Raw genomic sequence first — 17,507 nt, forward strand, 5'->3', positions numbered from 1 at the left:
TATGAAGTGGTTTGTAATGTCTAGCTTTCCTGGCCACTCACTATTCTTGTTCTGAGAACCAATCAAATGTTAGTAACTGCCAGTAGAACCTGACACCATATTTACACTTGAAACAATTCATTATTTTGATTTGTTCTTAGAAGGAGGACCTGTTTCTTATACACTACAATTACAATTAGGAATTTTTGTAAAAATTTTTAATATTTAGTCAAGAAGCAATGACATCAAATAAAAGAGTATATTGGACACCTAGAAAGAGATGTAATATTATTGTGTTATGAGAAAGTGGTCTTTCCTATGCTGAAATTGCAAGACAGGTGGGTGGTTCAGTGACTACATCTGGAGTCAGAAAGTTTTGTTTACGATATCAGGAGACAAATTCAATAAAAAACAAAGAAGGAAAAGGCCGAAAAAGGTGCACCACATCTATTGATGACAGAATAATAAAAATACTATGTCTCCAAGATAGAAAAATGTCATCAGCGGCCATCAGAAGTGATATGAATGATGCTGGTGTTTCTGTCAGTTCAAGAACAATCAGGAGAAGATTAACAGATGTTGCACTGAGAGGTAGAATTCCACGAAAAAAGCCTTATCTTAATTTTCAACAACGAAAAAAAAGACTACAGTGGGCAAAGGAACACATTAATTGGACAGATGATCAGTGGTCACAAGTTATATGGAGTGATGAAACTAAGATATCGTTATTCGGTAGTGATGGGCGAAAATATGTAAGACGTACAATAGGAGAAGAGCTACATCCTGACTGCATTCAAGCAACTGTGAAGAACCCAGTTAGTGTTATGATTTGGTCATACATGTCAGCAGATGGTATGGGTCGTCTTCATGTCATCGATGGGACACTGAATGCCAGAAAATACATTGACACTATTCTAGAACCGAAACTTCTACCCTCCATCAGAGATCTCTTTCCCAACAATGCTTCGTTTATTTTTCAGCAGGATTCTGCTCCTTGCCACACGACCAAAATATCGAAAGAGTGGAATGAGATTATAAGTTAAACAATTAGGAAACTATAATATCTATTTCATTTAACCCTAATATACATTAAACAAATTTCCTTAGTAGCGGAAATAACCTGCTTGAAGTTTTCTAGCAGTGTTTCGAAGTCTTGAGGCAAACCCGGTTGAATATTATCTTCTTCAATTTCACCATTAACCTTTTAACTGTCATGCCCGAGTTAAACTCGGGCACAGCACTGGTGTTCGAAAATGTCACGCCCGAGTACTACTCGGGGTAATTTTTTTTTTTTTTTTTTTTGAGTGCATCGTATTGTTATACCCGAATATATATCGGGAGACGTTTATTTCGGCTTCATTTCTTTGTCAAACCCGACAGTATCTCGGGAAAAGTTAATGTGCGCTCAATTCAATAAATGACAGCACTTTACTGAAGATTTCAAAGGTCAGAGGTTATAAGTTCTTTGTTTCAAAGTGCACGGGATCTTTTTGTTGTAAAAATGGCGTCCAGTTCTTTGAAACGTTATATTAGATGATTTAGATTCTTCAACCGAAGATGAAAGATGTGTGTCTGATGTGCAGTATTCATGATATTTCCATGGTCAGCCTAAAAAAAAATGAAGATATACTCAAGCCGAAGATTGTTTCTGACTACAGTCTAACTATGGGTGGTGTAGATCGCTGTGATGAGGAAATATCCTTTCATCCAACAATCCGAAAACGTCAGAAAAAATATTATAAAAAGATATTTTTACATTTACTAGACAAGGTACTTTGGAACTCATATTTACTCTACAAAAATGTAGTTGGGAAACGTATTGCATTTTTAGAATTTCGAATCCAAGTTGTAGAAGAGCTTTTACATAAATATGATGATGCAGCTTCTGGACAAAAGAATGTTGGCAGACCACCTACAATAGATAACCCTGCCCGTCTTACTGAACGACATTTTATTTCCTATATTCCTCCTACTCCTGTGATACGTGAGCCTACAAGACAGTGCAAAGTGTGTTGTTCGAAAAAGAATAAAAATGCGAAAAAGATAAGGAAGGAAACACGGTTCTGGTGTAGTGATTGTGGAGTTGGTTTGTGCTTGGAAAAGTGTTTCCAGTTGTACCACACAAGACTGAATTACTGAACTACTAATACGCATTCATTTTTATTTATTTTTTTCCATTTATTTATTTTTTAGAAAATAATTAATTTTCTTTCATTTTTAGAAAATAATGCTCCACTAGAAGCGAACTTTACAACTGCCATTTTGAGTGGCAGCCGCCTCAAGCAAATACGCAGTGGCTACAAAACTTTAAAAATTTTACCCATGTACTTCAAAATATCAATTTTTAACTACTTAAGTATATTTTATTTTGTACTAAACATTTGATTTTTCCAATAAAAAAAATTGACAATTTGTGTACCCAAATCATCAAAATAACTCGACAGTTAAAGGGTTAATAGTGTTATCATTCTCCTGCTAGACTGCATAGAGTCATTAGAGTTATTTTATTCTGAAGAAGTAAAAAAATGAGCAATGCCCTGAACGGGGCTCGAATCTGAACCTCCCGAATACGCGCCGAGTGTGCTGCCGTTACACCACGAAGGCATACAGAAAAGAGCGAGAAAATACCTTATATATTTCTCCCTTTTAAAGGGCGACTGGAGATTAGGGTACCCAATCGCCAAATCCTGGTGGTGAAGAATTATCATCCACCACTTTTTAGTTGAGGCGCCACTGTAGAGAAATTAAGTTTTTTCGAAGCAGGAGACATGAAAAATGTGCAATGCCTTCTCCGGAACTCGAACCAGTACCTCTCGAATACGAGCCTAGTGTGCTATCGTTACACCCCGAAGGCATGCAGAAAGGATGGAGAAAATATCTTAGATAATATCATCTTCAGTTCTGTTCATAACACTACTAAACAAAAGTAACAACTTTTAGTTTAAACCAGCAATATATAAAGTGTTATTGGATGGAGAATCCGGTCTTCTTTTACTGTGGAAGAAATGAAGAATCGCATTTTTATCGTAAAAGCGATAGCAGAACAGAGTGACAAGAGTTTGGGGTTGCTAAAGAAAGGCTACCGCAACTAAAAATTAAAGTAACCACACTATGGCAACGCCGAGCCCTTGTAAAATTGTTCTATCTTTTGCAATCTTCTCAAAAGCTTTTTTTAGCCGAAAGGGGCGTTAGATCAAAAGGGCTATTAGTCTCGAAACGGCATTTTGCGTTGAATAATTTAAATTCGAAAACACTTTTTAAATTGTTAGCAGCAAATATTATCGCCTGTATTATATTTAAAGAAATTAAATAATGAAGAATCTGCATCAATGTATGTATGTTTCTCGCACTGTGAAAAAACAATGGTACCTATGGACATCCAGTTTTGAATAACGTAATCCTCCACTCGAATAAGGGCACCTGGAAGACCGAATTTGGAAATTCTCTTATTGAGTATTTCATATTTTGTAAAACTTTGGCGAATTTCTGTTCAACAAACTAAACAATTTCAAAGCGAAGACTGGCAACACTGGACAAAAAAAAATTGTCTCCAGCGCGCGAGCATGTCTGTAGGAAATTCTAAAGCTACCCTTTCCAATGAGAAAGTCTTTTCAATGACGGAATGAGGATTTGTAAACTTTTATTTATTTATTTAAATCTGTTAACACGTATGGTTAGATTTCTGGAGTTGACCTGATAAATGATTTTTGCTTTTTGTGGTTTTCTGCTTCAGAAATCCGGTAAACAACACGTGGCTAATAATTGTTGATTTTTTAGCTATGCTAAAAGATGTAGTTTCAATAATTTTTTTTAGCTAAATTTTACATTTATCTAACGTAATTTAATTAGATTTCTGTATATTTGTAAAGATCATAATTCGTAACATCAAGAAAAGTTTAAACAAGTGTAATTAGATAGTTAATTAGGCTAAATCTTATACAGTTACTGCGATTAATCGATCATTTAGTATATTTAAATAAACAGTATATTCCACTTTACCTTACTTGAGTTTGTAGACAATTAATAATTTTCTGATCTACACCAAGATAAGTTTGCTGTTCTGAATAATTTTAAGTTTTACATTGAACGTGTTTCTCTTCTTATTCGATTCAATTAATAATCGTTAAATATTTTATTTTCAGCGCCTTCTGCTTCAGATGAAGTGAGTTTAACGCCAGATTCTTCCCCGGAGTAAGTGTGAAGCCTCACAAGGCGTATTTCTTTTGATTCTTTCGTCGCTTTGCCTGTCAATAAAACTGACTACAATGCTCTCGTCTCCTTTCAGGCTAACGAAGCGGTCGTGGTTCGGAAGCCTCATGACAAACGAAAGGGACGAAACGCACGTGATCCTAGTCAAAGACCGACCTCTCAGCTCGGTCAAAGCCGATCTCATTCACGCCTTTCTTTCAGTAAGTTATTTTCCTCACTTGTATATTTCACAGTCTTCTTTTACGATTTGAAGAACCTTATTTTGAGCCAATCAGAAATTCCTTCTCCAGTAAATACAGGCCTTGCAAATCGCTAAATGATAAATCGTTAAATGTTAAGTTGTTAAATGATATGCCAATCATTCCTCTGATGCGGTAGTTCTATTATTTATGTAAATGCACCTTCCTCCTCCTTTGCTCTGCGTCAGTGTTTAGCTGTTGATGCTGAAAGTTGCAATCCTGTTTTAAGGAGCAACTGCACACAATGCTGAAAGCGTATGAAGATCCCAAGAGAAAAGTTGCTGGTTCACTTGAATAGGTTATTGTTGGTGTCCGCTGATAATATCGCGGCAAAAACATCGCGGACGAAAACGTCGCGGAGAAAACAACGCAAAGAGAAAACGTCGTGGGAGAAAACATCGCAAAAAGAAAACATCGCAGTTCTAAAACATCGTGATACAAAACATCGTCGTCGAAAATATCGTGGTAAAAAATAAAGTATCTACAAATCATCGCATGACGATAACATAGCAGACATGCTTTTTTTTTCAGGTTTTAATAATTGTAAATGGATATTCTAATAATGATTTGTGAGCGCAAGATGTAAAGAAGGATAATTTTTACTTTCACATTTTTTTATTAACTAATAAATTTTTGCTGAAAAAGTAAGAAGGAAACTTAAGCATAGAAAATTAAATGCAACTTATAGATTATATTTTTCGTGAAAAATTACCAGTAAAAACTTTATAAAAAATTATTTATTAATGGCCTTTGTTAGTTAACTATGTCGGTTTAAAATTCTATTAAGTGCTATAAGTTGCATTAATTTTCTATGCTTAAGTTTCCTTCTTATTTTCTCCGCAAAAATTTATTAGTTAATAAAAAATATGAAAGTAAAAGTTATCCTTCTTTCCATCTTGCGCTCACAAATCATTATGGGAATATCCATTTGCAGTTATGAAAGCCTGAAAAAAAGCATGTCTGCGATGTTATCGTCATGCGATGATTTGTAGATACTTTATTTTTTACCACGGTATTTTCGACGACGATGTTTTTAAACTGCGAAGTTTTTGAACCGCTTTATTTTTGACGACGATGTTTTGTACCACGATGTTTTAGAACTGCGATGTTTTCTCTTTGCAATGTTTTCTCCCACGACGTTTTGTAGCACGACGTTTTCGCCTTGCGTTGTTTTCTCCGCGACGTTTTCGTCCGCGATGCTTTTGCCGCAATGTTTTCGGCTGTAGCCTTATTGTTAGCGCTGTAGCTTTATACTTGGCACGGGGGAAGGAAATCCATTCCAACATATATATGGGCGTTTTAGATGTTTGAATGAAACTGATTGTATCCTCTACCGATGCGAAAGAGTTAAAAGCATTTTGTTTCATTTGATTTTGCCGGTAATTTATTGAATTTGATGCCTGTTATCCTGTTCAATGTTTAGTTCTTTTAGTGATTAATTGTTCTTTCCCGCAGATATCGGATCTATGCCACAGTGTCATCTCCCCAATGTCCTTCCGCGTGGAATATAAGCGAGCCGGGGGTCCCACCATGTTCCAGAGGAACGTACGTTTCCATGTGGACATAGCGTTAGTCAGTGCGGGCACGCACGACGGACCCCTCAGTGCTGTAGACCGTAGAAGCAGCACTGACAAGCCCGCCGTTTATTGTATCTCTTTCACCCTCATATCCGGTAAATGCAATTCTTGTATTTAATTCTCTTTCTTTTACATGTTTATACCATTATTATGCTACAGAGCAATGAAATTGTCAAATCTTTTCGGGGCAATACACGCCAAACAATTTTCTGTAGCATGACGTAGGAGCGAAAGTGACATTTGATATTAATCGTATTTTATTTGATTCTTATCAACTGAAGACTCTGAAATAAAGACAAAAATTGTCTTGAACAGATCTTAGCTGAAGCTATTGTCGAATGGATACCTTTAAATTATCTTACGTACTATATACGTATACTTATACGTATAATTATACGTATAATCTTACGTACTATATCAGTTCTTATAATTGAAAGTAACAACAGTCAATTTCCAGTTACTCGGGGTAATACAGCAGAGCTTATTTCTTAAATGCAACATTGGTATCGTAACCGTTGGAGAAGCATATAAAATGGACTAATGGGCTTCAACTGCAAAATTCCCTCACGTGGCGTTTCGTGAAAAATGGGAACAAAAGCTCATTTCCTGAAGTTCTGCGAAGTGTCTAATATGTATTAATTATCTTTCTAAATTCAGTTAATCAGGTGCTGAAATCTTATGAGGATATCACTCTGATTTTAACTACAATTACGTAAGTAAAATTAAAGATCCTTGTCGTTTGCAAATCGGCGACAACATTTGCACAAAAGAATACAATCTGATAGCTGATTCTCAAAGAAAACTCTACTGCAAATTCATTGACCCAATATGAAAATCTCCTCCCACGGTTGCGATAACAATATATATTTAGGGAATTCGCGACAAAGAATGACGCCTATGGTATTAACCTGGATAATCGGGTTAACACAAAATCCATGGTTACTTAAATTCCGGTTAACTGCAAAAATCATGTCTAATCCCAGGGAGTTAAAAAACACAGGGGAAAAAGATAACATATATTATAAATGACAGAAAACTACCGTTAATTTACTGTTAAGTAAGTAATTATAATTAAAAGAAGATTTAACACATGTTATAATTAAAAATATATTTAAATAACAATTAAGTACTAAAGGTTAATTAGGTTAACCTAAAATCATGATTAATCGAAAGGCAGTTAAAAAAATTTAGCAAAGAGGAATAACCTACATTTTAATTACCATCCATAGACCCCTCCATCAGGGTTTGTGGGCCAGTACAAATTGGTGAAGTTTTAATATAAACATAATATTTTAATTGCACAATATCCAAAAGGATTTGAGGGGGGATGACACATTACATGCTTACTTTGGGAGAGGGAGTTAATTCATGCATTTTACATTCATGCAGTAAATAATAATTAAAAATTAATTCATGCAGTAATATATTTCCCAATACAGTTTTATAAACAACTGATATTTAAATTTTATGAAATTACAAAACATTTCCTTGAAAATTGATTTAAAGTTCGTTAAATAACGGACTAGCGTTTTATTTATTTTTCTATTAATATATGCATCTTTTGCCATATAAATTCTAGGACAACTATTTTATTTGCTGAGTTTACAGTACTAAAAAGGAACAAATGTTGTTTTTATGTTACCTGGTATTCTTCCTTCACATGATCTTGGATATGTTGCCGTGCAAACTTACTAGGGGGCAGGACTGTGCTTGGCAACACACTGCCCGGATTGTTGTCGCATTGGTTAAGTTCACACAATGGATGTTCATTGTGAGCAAAGAATGAGCATTAAATTCTGCGTTAAGCTCGGGAAAACCTCTAGTGAAGCGCGAAACATGATTAAGGAAGCATATTCAGGAAAGGCATTTTCACGAAGTCGTGTTTTCGAGTGGCACAAAAGGTTTCGTGAAGGCAAAGATTCCGTGCAAGACGATCCCAGAGCTGGTCGCCCGTCTATAGCACACACATACCAATGCAAACGTGGAGAGTGTAAAGAAGTTATTGCAAGAAGACCGTCGTGTAATTGTGCGTATAAATATTAGAAGAACTGAATTCGAGTCGTGATGTGTGTCATAAGATTTTACGCAAGATTTAGAGAAACAGAAGCTTAATGCAAGAATCGTCCCTCGTTCACTAACAGATGAACAGAAAGAGACGAAGAATTTCTGATAAACTATTGGATAGAGCCAGACGTGATCCCATATTTGTGTCAAAGATTGTTGTGATTTTTCTTGCTTCCGCGAGTGAAAAGTAAAGCTTCATCAAGATTATTGCAGATATCCAATGGGCTGTGACAAATGAGCTCGCAAGCATCGCAGTTGAAGATTTCCCTGCTCGCTTTTAAGACCTCCAGAAACGTTGGCAGTTGTGTATATATAGCCAAGGGGTCTACTTTGATAGCACCTAGGATCATTACTTGGTACATGCAGTTTATGACCTTTGTCTTTATGACCTTTGTCCTCCAACTTTTCTGATAAAGGATATACATGCATTTTATCATCACCGCATGATCAATCAATTAAAATTTGTTCGCAGTTCTTTCCCACTTTGGAGGACGTTCTTTCATTCAGAACAAAAATGGTATCATTAGGAACTCATTAAATCAGTCATATGTATATAAATGACAGATATAAACACATGTGCATTCACGAAGGAACATTAGGTATCGAAAGGTACATTAGGCCTTATTGACTTTTAAGTTCCGCTCCGGTTTTGATAGAGAACACCGTGGGGGTGGTTCACTTACAAACACCCATTCTTCTTTCAAACCCGGGCCTATTGGTACAGCAGACCAGCGCAACTAGCCACTATACGGACTGGGCATATAGTGGCGTATATTATACTGCATTTTTCACCATTTAATGTAGTGCCAGTGTATTTTAACGCAAGTTTGTGATCAAGAGAAACCTGTGAAATTCGTAATATGTTAGTTATCAGTATGTTTACATATTACTTAAGCATTATTAATCCCACAGGCTCTGCCACAAAGGTGCCGGCATCTTTAAGCAAGTCGGCCATTGTTCGCGAAGTAAAAAACCTTCATAAAAAAGTTCCGGTAAAGATGACCGCACCCTTTTGAAGATCAGCTTTTAAAACAAGCAACCTTCATAAAGGTACAAGCATCTTTATGCAAACGCAACGCTATGCAAATAGAAATTCAATTTACTTTTCTAATCATGAGAGCAGCAAATTAAAGCTCTGGCTGAACAGCAATGCCTAGGCATAATGATGCCCGAAATTTTATGATGTTTTTCTTACAAGTTAGAAAACTAATCTTCTTAAGGATGCGGAGGCTACGGTTATGAAGCGGTCCCTACCTTCAGTGCTAAGCGTCCTAAACACCGTTAACAGTTGCAATAAGCTCTAGGGATTAAAGATCGAAGTCAGGCGTCGGCAACCTTTTTTGGCTGCGGGTCAAAATCAATCAAGATGTGCGTAATAAGAAGAAGTGTCGGGTTAGTTATATTTTTTCATTTCGAAACAGTCTTTCTTGGTGAATAATAAAATAAAGTGTATTGCGAAAATAATTACAATACGCTTTAATCACAAAAATTAAATGTAACTCTTTCGTCCCTGAATATGAATAATAGATTTTCAGACAAAAACAAAAGCAAATTTTATTATTATAAGGTTACTCTTTGTAGTTTTGTTATTTTTTTCATTGTTTTTTCTTAGGGGATTGCTGTTGGTCATGCATGCCATACGTGATTGTGGTTGGCCATAATTCACGGTTCACCATGCATGTACCCAAAGCCGCATAATTTATTATCAATAACAATAATTTGCCTAAATCATGGTACACATATGTACCGGTAATAATATGCACCAATAATGTATACATGTACACCGGTAATAAATAACGGTATACATATGTACCGGTAATAATACCGTTTGGTACATACACTGCTCGACATTGAAAATGCAACACCAAGAAGGAGTGGTCAGAAAGCGATGAAATTTGGCAAAAAGACAGAAACAGCAAGCAGCAGTAAGTGATCTTTATTTCAAAATGATAGTCAGAATACAGAACGAGAACGGCGTCGGCTCAGTAGGATAAGTGATAAGTGACGGTGGACGTGGGCACTGTCCCTTTGCCGTAAAGATTAATCAGTACAGCATCACGTCCACCCTTATCTAAAAAGTTGGCTAGAGAGGAGCTTCACGAGAGCTATACATTGATATGAATACTATACTTTGTACTTGGCATTACTGAGTAATACATTAGCAAATAAAACTGTACACAAATTCTATCTGTGTTTACATTGTTGGGAGTGACTTTACATAAAGCTGCGTATTGAAGCATTATAATTGCTCCGGCAATTATGCGAATGTGCTTGTGAGGGTTAACCTGCTGGGGCGTAAACATTTATACACTATAAGTGTTCAGAAGGCAGCTATAACTAAATTTCTGGAGTACACGTATGATTTATGCTATACATTACATTTTACTTATTTATGACATTGTAAGTTATTATTCGATACGATCTATAATTTGGTAATATACATACATTATGCGATACGACATGGGCTTATCATCTATCAGTTAATCGGCAAAGAATGGTATCACACTTAACATTATTTGACGTTACATTTGCAATTAATGCATTACGCATACTCCTCATTGATATGACGTTGTCAGGAGTGACTTTGCTAGGCTGCTCAGTAGGATAAGCGATAAGCGATAAGCAACGGAGGACGTGGGCACTGTCCCTTTATCAAAAGGTTAATCGGTATAGCACCACGTCCACCTATATCTAGAGCCTAAAGAGGAATCACAAGACGCCACGCACCGGGCTCCCAAACCCAAAGCCAAATTCAACCCGGGGGCAGTCCAACAGACCAAATGCCCACGAAAGACAGTCCCAACAACCGCCCAGGCCTTACATTTATTAAATAAAATAACAAAAGCATGCAGGGCCAAAAAGGGCGAGTTTTGACAATAAGCAAAAATTTTACAAAGGTGTAATACACACAAATATAGAATATACATAAGCTAAAGTGCAGTCTGATGTTGAGCAGCCCAATAATATACAATGAGTAAAATATAGACAGTAGAATTAGACTTAATGACAATATAACATAAAAATAGAGAACACAGTGACATAATGAATGTAAATGATTACAGCAATACACAGAGGATATACCAAAAGAAATAAAAATAAAATAATACAATAGCCATCAGTGTGTGACTGGAAGTAGTGATACATGGGAAATGCGTAAAGCATTCAGAATTCGACTTAATTCAGAAGACTAACAACTGGATCGGGATACATTGCATAGCCAAGTACATATATTTGACAAAGCAACGTATTGAAAGTCAGTGTAATAAACTAGATATTCGCTATGACAAAGTCATGTTACAATACCGCAGGTAGTGATGTGATACAGAAGAAGTAGGTAGCGTACAATATAATTTGATCTCGGTACGCATTCAATCCCTATAGTACAACAATAGTTAGGAAAAAGGAATATGTTATACAAAATATATTTAGCATGCAACTGTGTTTAAGATATACAAAGGTCGATACATTGGTTACTACCAATTATGGTACAGGATTCGTACCAAACTTAGTAACTGAATGCAATAGCGGTACAATACAATTGATCACGTGGTATTGTGGGTAAAACATGCAATAAGGCTAATTATACGATTATGAGGAATAAAAATAACATATTTAGCCTGCATAAAAGTTAACGAATATGGGATACCATACAATACTATACAATATTACAATACAATGCAATACAAAAAAAAAAAAATTAACATATTTAACCTGTACTAAAAGCCAACTGATATAAGATACTATACAATACCACAATACAATACGATACAGTAGATACAATACCACAATACAGTACGATACAGTAGATGCTATACAATACTATACAATGAAAATACAAAATACATTCAGTGTTGGTGACACAAAAATACATTTAAAATTGTCATGACACTAGTGATGAAAATACAAAATACATTCAGTGTTGGTGACACAAAAATACATTTAAAATTGTCATGACACCAGTGATCCTAATGCAGCAAATAAATTGATGCAGTTGCCTGCATAAAAGATAACTAATATAAGATACCATACAATACTATACAATACTACAATACAATACAATACAAAAGCTAATTAAACGATTATAATGAATAAAAATTAACATATTTAACCTGTATAAAGCCAACTGATATAAGATACTATACAATACAAAAAAAAAAAAAAAAATACCACAATACGATACGATACAGTAGATACTATACAATACTATACAATAAAAATATAAAATACATTCAATGTTGGTAACACAAATATACATTTAAAATTGTCATGACACCTGTGATCCTTATGCAGCAAATAAATTGATGCAGACAGTTAAATGTGTTACTATACATTTGTAAAGGATGAAATATAGACTTAAGTATGCCACAAATTATGAACATATATTATACCAGTAGGATGTAGGACCACCGCGGACAGCGATGCACGATAAAACACGTCTAGGCCATAGAGTCAATAAGAGTGCGGATGGTGCCTGAGGGATGGCTCTCTATTCCCTTTCAACCATTTGCCATAGTTCGTCTTCTGAACGAGGCAGGGGCAGAGTCTGCAAATGGCGTCCAATCACATCCCACACATGTTCGATTGGTGACAGGTCAGGGGAGTGCGGTGGCCAGGGAAGCATCTGTATACACGGTAGTAGATGAGAGCACTGTGTGGTCGGGCGTTATTCTGCTGAAAAATTGCATTAGGTAGTCCCTGAAGGTAGGGAATTGCCACCGGCCGCAGTCCATTGTCCAAGTATCGTTGGGCCGTCATAGTGCACTGAATACGAACTAGAGGTGACCTGGAATCGTAAGCAATAGCGCCCCAAACCATTATGCCACGCTTTCGTGCGGTGGAGCGTTCCACAGTTACCGCCGGATTAGATCTGTCTCCACGTCGACGCCACACACGTAAGCGGCGACTATCACTGGATAAACAGAAGCGTGACTCATATGAGAACAAGACGTTTCGCCATTCTGTCATCCACATCGCTCCAGTCCGGCACCATTCTAAACGTTGGGGTTTATGTTGTGGGGTCAATGGCAGTCTTCTTAACGGACACCGTGAGTGCAGGCCACGTTCAACTAATCCACGGGAAATGGTTCTGGTCGACACGGGAACATCCAGGGTATTTTGCACATGCTGCAGAATCGCGGTACAAGTGACTTGCGGGGCCGCCACAGCTTGTCGGCGGATGCGTCGATCCACGCGTGCTGACGTCACTCTGGCTGCACCTGCACCCCTCCTTCTTCCCACATTTCCTTGTTCCAACCATGTTCGCCATAGCCGATGCACCGTGCTCGCATCCATGTGGGTATCAGCTGCGATTTGACGTAAGGACCAACTCGACCTTCTCAGTCCGATCTCCATACCACTCGACTAATCCTATTAATATTTGTCTGTATCTGTTGTTATACTGTATATATTTATAATAATGAACTTCAGTTGTCATAGAGACGATGTGACAATGTAATAGTAATAGCCTGTATCTGTTGCTATAACTGTATATGTTTATAATCAAGGTACAGTATTATTCACTCCCCTACGCTGATCTAATTAGTGTTGTAAATATGAATGTTGTAATATCATAATCATTGTCCACTTTCCTCTGTCTGTGTTAATTACCGCTAGATATTTGCAATGCAGTAATGTATGTCCTAATGCGCAGATATATATGGCGCAGCTTTTATGTGAATCTATCATACCATACACGAATATGTCATTGGTCATTGTCTTATGTATATCTACAGGCCAACTGTACCTTAACCCATAATTTATATGTATTACCGATAAGTATTGTATGTAGTGCACTCCTTAATACCAATGTCAAATATGTATGTAACCTCCCATTATTCTAATAGGACGTGGTGGACGTGGCGCTGTACCAATTAACCCAATGGTAAAGGGATGGTGCTCACGTCCCCCGTCGCATATCGCATATCCATACTACTCGTAAAATCGTCTATCTGCTGGAAGTGCCCTCGTTGACGGCGGACTTGCTACATTTCCCTGTTCTAAACAGCGTCGCCACAGCCGGTGCACTGCGGACGCGTTCAGGTGCGTATCAGTTGAGATTTGCCAAATGGACCAAACTGCCCTCCTTAGTCAGATTACTATGCCCTTCGTAAAATCGTCTCGATGCTGAAACTGCCTTTGTTGACGACGGCCTGGCATTCTCTCTGTCATTACACGAGGGTCTTCTGAAACAAGAACAAATTTTCTACGATGATTTCCCTATCAGAAATAATGACACAAAAAATTGAACATTCTCCAGGTTGTTTTCCTTGTATCTTCTTCAACGTGCCCTGGAGAGCTGCGCATTTCACATCATTCGCATAACTCAGTGACGTGAGTCTACTCTAAAATTTGCATAAATTTCTAACCACTCCTTCTTGGTGTTGCATTTTCAATGTCGAGCAGTTTATATATATGTACCAGATAAACAAAAAGATAAATAATTTCCAAACTCTAAGTAATTCATACATACCTGATATTCTATTTCTTTTCTAAATATATTATAAGTATTATAGAATAAAATTATATATAAAATCAAGTTTTTTTTTACATAAATTTTCAAAATGTATAATACAAGCGCTAACTTGTTTATTAACAAACATAACCTTACATTTAGTGAAATCCGCGTGGTGTTATACGCTGGGGTGATGTTCCGGTACCGTAGTGGTACAATTTTCGTTTAGTTATAATGTTAAATATGTCCTTCGGGTATTTTTAAACATCAGTGGTACATATATGTAGCGTTCGGGACGAAAGGCTTAAACTTCTTATTATCATAAAAACAAACATTGAACTTTGTTTCTCTTCGATATCTGTAGCTGCTCTGATGCTGAACTTACGACATCAGTTCATTCAAGTCTTGTTTATATGTTTATGAGTTGTCATAAGAGTTTATAGTTTATGTCTATGAGTTTATAGTTTATGAGTCGTCTTAAGACGAATTCAAGTATCTGAATTTTCGGTAGTTGAGTTGCTCCTGTTCTTACTTGAAACAAATTCCATGTATGAAAATATTTGCTAGCATTTATAAGTTGAACCGCATGCGGACAAAATGGCAAAGGCAGGTTTTGAATTAGGAATTATAAATCGGCGTTGCCAAACTTAAGAATCAATTTCTTTTTAAAATTATGTTACAATTTTTATTTTTTTAAATAAAATGCATATTACAACTTTGTAATCAAACAAAAATGTTATTCTTTATTTTCGTTTTATTTTTTATGTTGTAAGGATCTTAAGTTTTACTAACGTTTATTTTATTTTAAATCTTTACTATCACTTCATATTTTCTACTTCCGGCCAGAATTAAAAGCTTTAACTTATTTATGCAAATTTGTTGGCGAACGCCAAGTACTTAAGTTGTGGCTTTTTGCCAAGCGAGAGAGAGGAAGGAGTTAGTAGAAGCAGGCCGCTTGCCTTAGCAGTTTTTACTCGGTTGCTGGTTGCCTTGCAGGCCAGAGGTTTAATCCTGTTGATAATTTTAAACGTATTGTAGTGTTAACAGTGCTCTGTACTACATACGGCTTCCTGTTAATATATGGCCAATCTTCCACGTAGGCCCTTGTTTATTATTCCAAAGTTAAGTTAGAGTTTAGTTAATATTTTTATATTCTTACGTTCAGACCACAAGTGGTTGGTCTCTGTATTCCGAAGTCCGGAAATTATTGTAAAGAGTGAAAAATAAAGGGTTTCGTATACCCTTCCTGTGTATCTTGTCTACTTTCCACATTTATTGAACATAGCTTTAGTAAGCTCCCTGTTCTGAGTCAGGTTCTTGAATGTTCCCCAAGCAAGTAAGGAGAAACACTGAACCTGATAATGTATTCGTCAAATGCTCGTTTAACATCCTTATGCATTGTATTTTATTTACGGAACTCGTGTGGGTCACTTAATTACGCAAGGGGTCACTAGGTGGTCATAGGTTACCGAGGCCTAGCAACTTCAGGTGAACTTCATATTCGTCTATAGCTCATCTATATTCATATCATACACAAATCCTCACTCATTTTCTTATTCATCGGTCTATTGCAATCAAAAAACATGTATTGCCACCACAGCAAATTGTTTCAGATTTCCATACTTTACGCCACAAAAGGAAAGCTAAACTAATATTTTTCAAGTTTTTGGTTTAAAATTCTAGTACGCTAAGATAATTTTAACATCTTCGCATGCGAAAATATTTCGCCCTAACCGAAAATGATGTCGTCTGTTCCACGAGGTATAGTCGGTTACCTCCAGTTATGCCAGTTTCTAGGCATATGAGAAATTAATTAAGAAATTTTAAACTCCTCTGCCACAAGGCATGGCTCATGGTGCTTTGGTTCACAGTTTAAAAATGAAATTTTTTTTATGCCGTATAATGCAAAATGTCATCCTTAAATCTCAGTTGACTGGATTACTGAGGATATCCTAAAGGATTCTCTGATGCGCTTTCGTAATTTAACATTCTGAAACTATCCTGTTTAAGATGCTATATCATGTTAATCTGCAAGAATGTCCTGAAAATGTTGATTCTCAGTTATCATGAGGACATCAGCGTTTAACATGTTTAGGACTTCTGAAGATTTCTATAATCAAACATTCTAAGGATGTTTATTTTTAGATTGATTTAGTTCAGATCGACTCTTAAATCTTAGATTCTTGATCGATTTAGGTTTTTCGAATCTGCAAGTTAATGGATACACGTACTTTTTAATTTTCGTACACATTTTTAATTTATAAGAGTTATTTATTGAAACGTATGTAGGAATAATATAGATCAAATTACTAACCAACTCAAAACTTTTCGAATATTACAGAACTAGAATTTTATTAGCTATGTAGAAAAAACTGAGACACATTTTACAAACTTTCTGTATGTCAAAATTTCTTATGCAATGAAATTTTTCCATGATTTATTCCATCGCGATAATGAACTCTCAAAGATACTTTCTTCGAAATAAGACTCATAGAATCTTCTGTAATTTTAAACAATAGTTTTTGAAACACAATTAGCAAATCTTAGGAGTACTTTGTAACTGCTTGCTCCCCGTCATAAAGTTACCATCAGCAATATGCAAACAGAATTTTCGTTTGTTTTGTTGATCAGAGTATAGCAAATTTTATTATATCAGAACTAAATATTTTAATCGTTATAATTCAGGGCCAGCATAGCATTATAAATCAGATCTAATATATTTATAAAAGTTTTCTTTTTCAAGTTAAAAAAAAAAATTGATTATCATAAAGAAGCGAGCATTTACCCTTGTTAAAGTGTATTAGCAAATAGTAACCAACTTGTAAGAATATTCCAGCACACTTTTGATAAGGGTACTGTTATGAAAACGTCTTGGAAATCTTTGACATAGTGTTAGATTCTAGACCAAAGACCTTATAAGGTGTTTATCCCACCTTCTTAGCGAGCTTTCGTAGTGTAGAAGGAGTTGCATATTTTTTCATCTTTCCT

The 17,507-nt window shown here is 36.0% G+C and overlaps 1 protein-coding gene across 2 annotated transcripts in view; it reads left to right on the forward strand.

The window, feature by feature from the left end:
- The window catches only part of LOC118192136 (serine/threonine-protein kinase BRSK2-like), a 320,182-nt gene that overhangs the window by 297,857 nt on the left and 4,818 nt on the right, over positions 1-17,507 (forward strand). For both annotated transcript variants that reach the window (XM_085822811.1, XM_085822812.1), the window contains exons 15-17: positions 4,122-4,170; positions 4,265-4,388; positions 5,883-6,099. In XM_085822811.1, coding sequence (XP_085678937.1) covers positions 4,122-4,170; positions 4,265-4,388; positions 5,883-6,099 — 390 coding nt within the window. The remainder of the gene's footprint in view (positions 1-4,121; positions 4,171-4,264; positions 4,389-5,882; positions 6,100-17,507) is intronic.

Source organism: Stegodyphus dumicola, chromosome 8, assembly GCF_044657685.1.
Source record: "Stegodyphus dumicola isolate Sdum_Otavi_A_Nest chromosome 8, ASM4465768v1".
Taxonomy (NCBI): Eukaryota; Metazoa; Arthropoda; class Arachnida; order Araneae; family Eresidae; genus Stegodyphus; species Stegodyphus dumicola.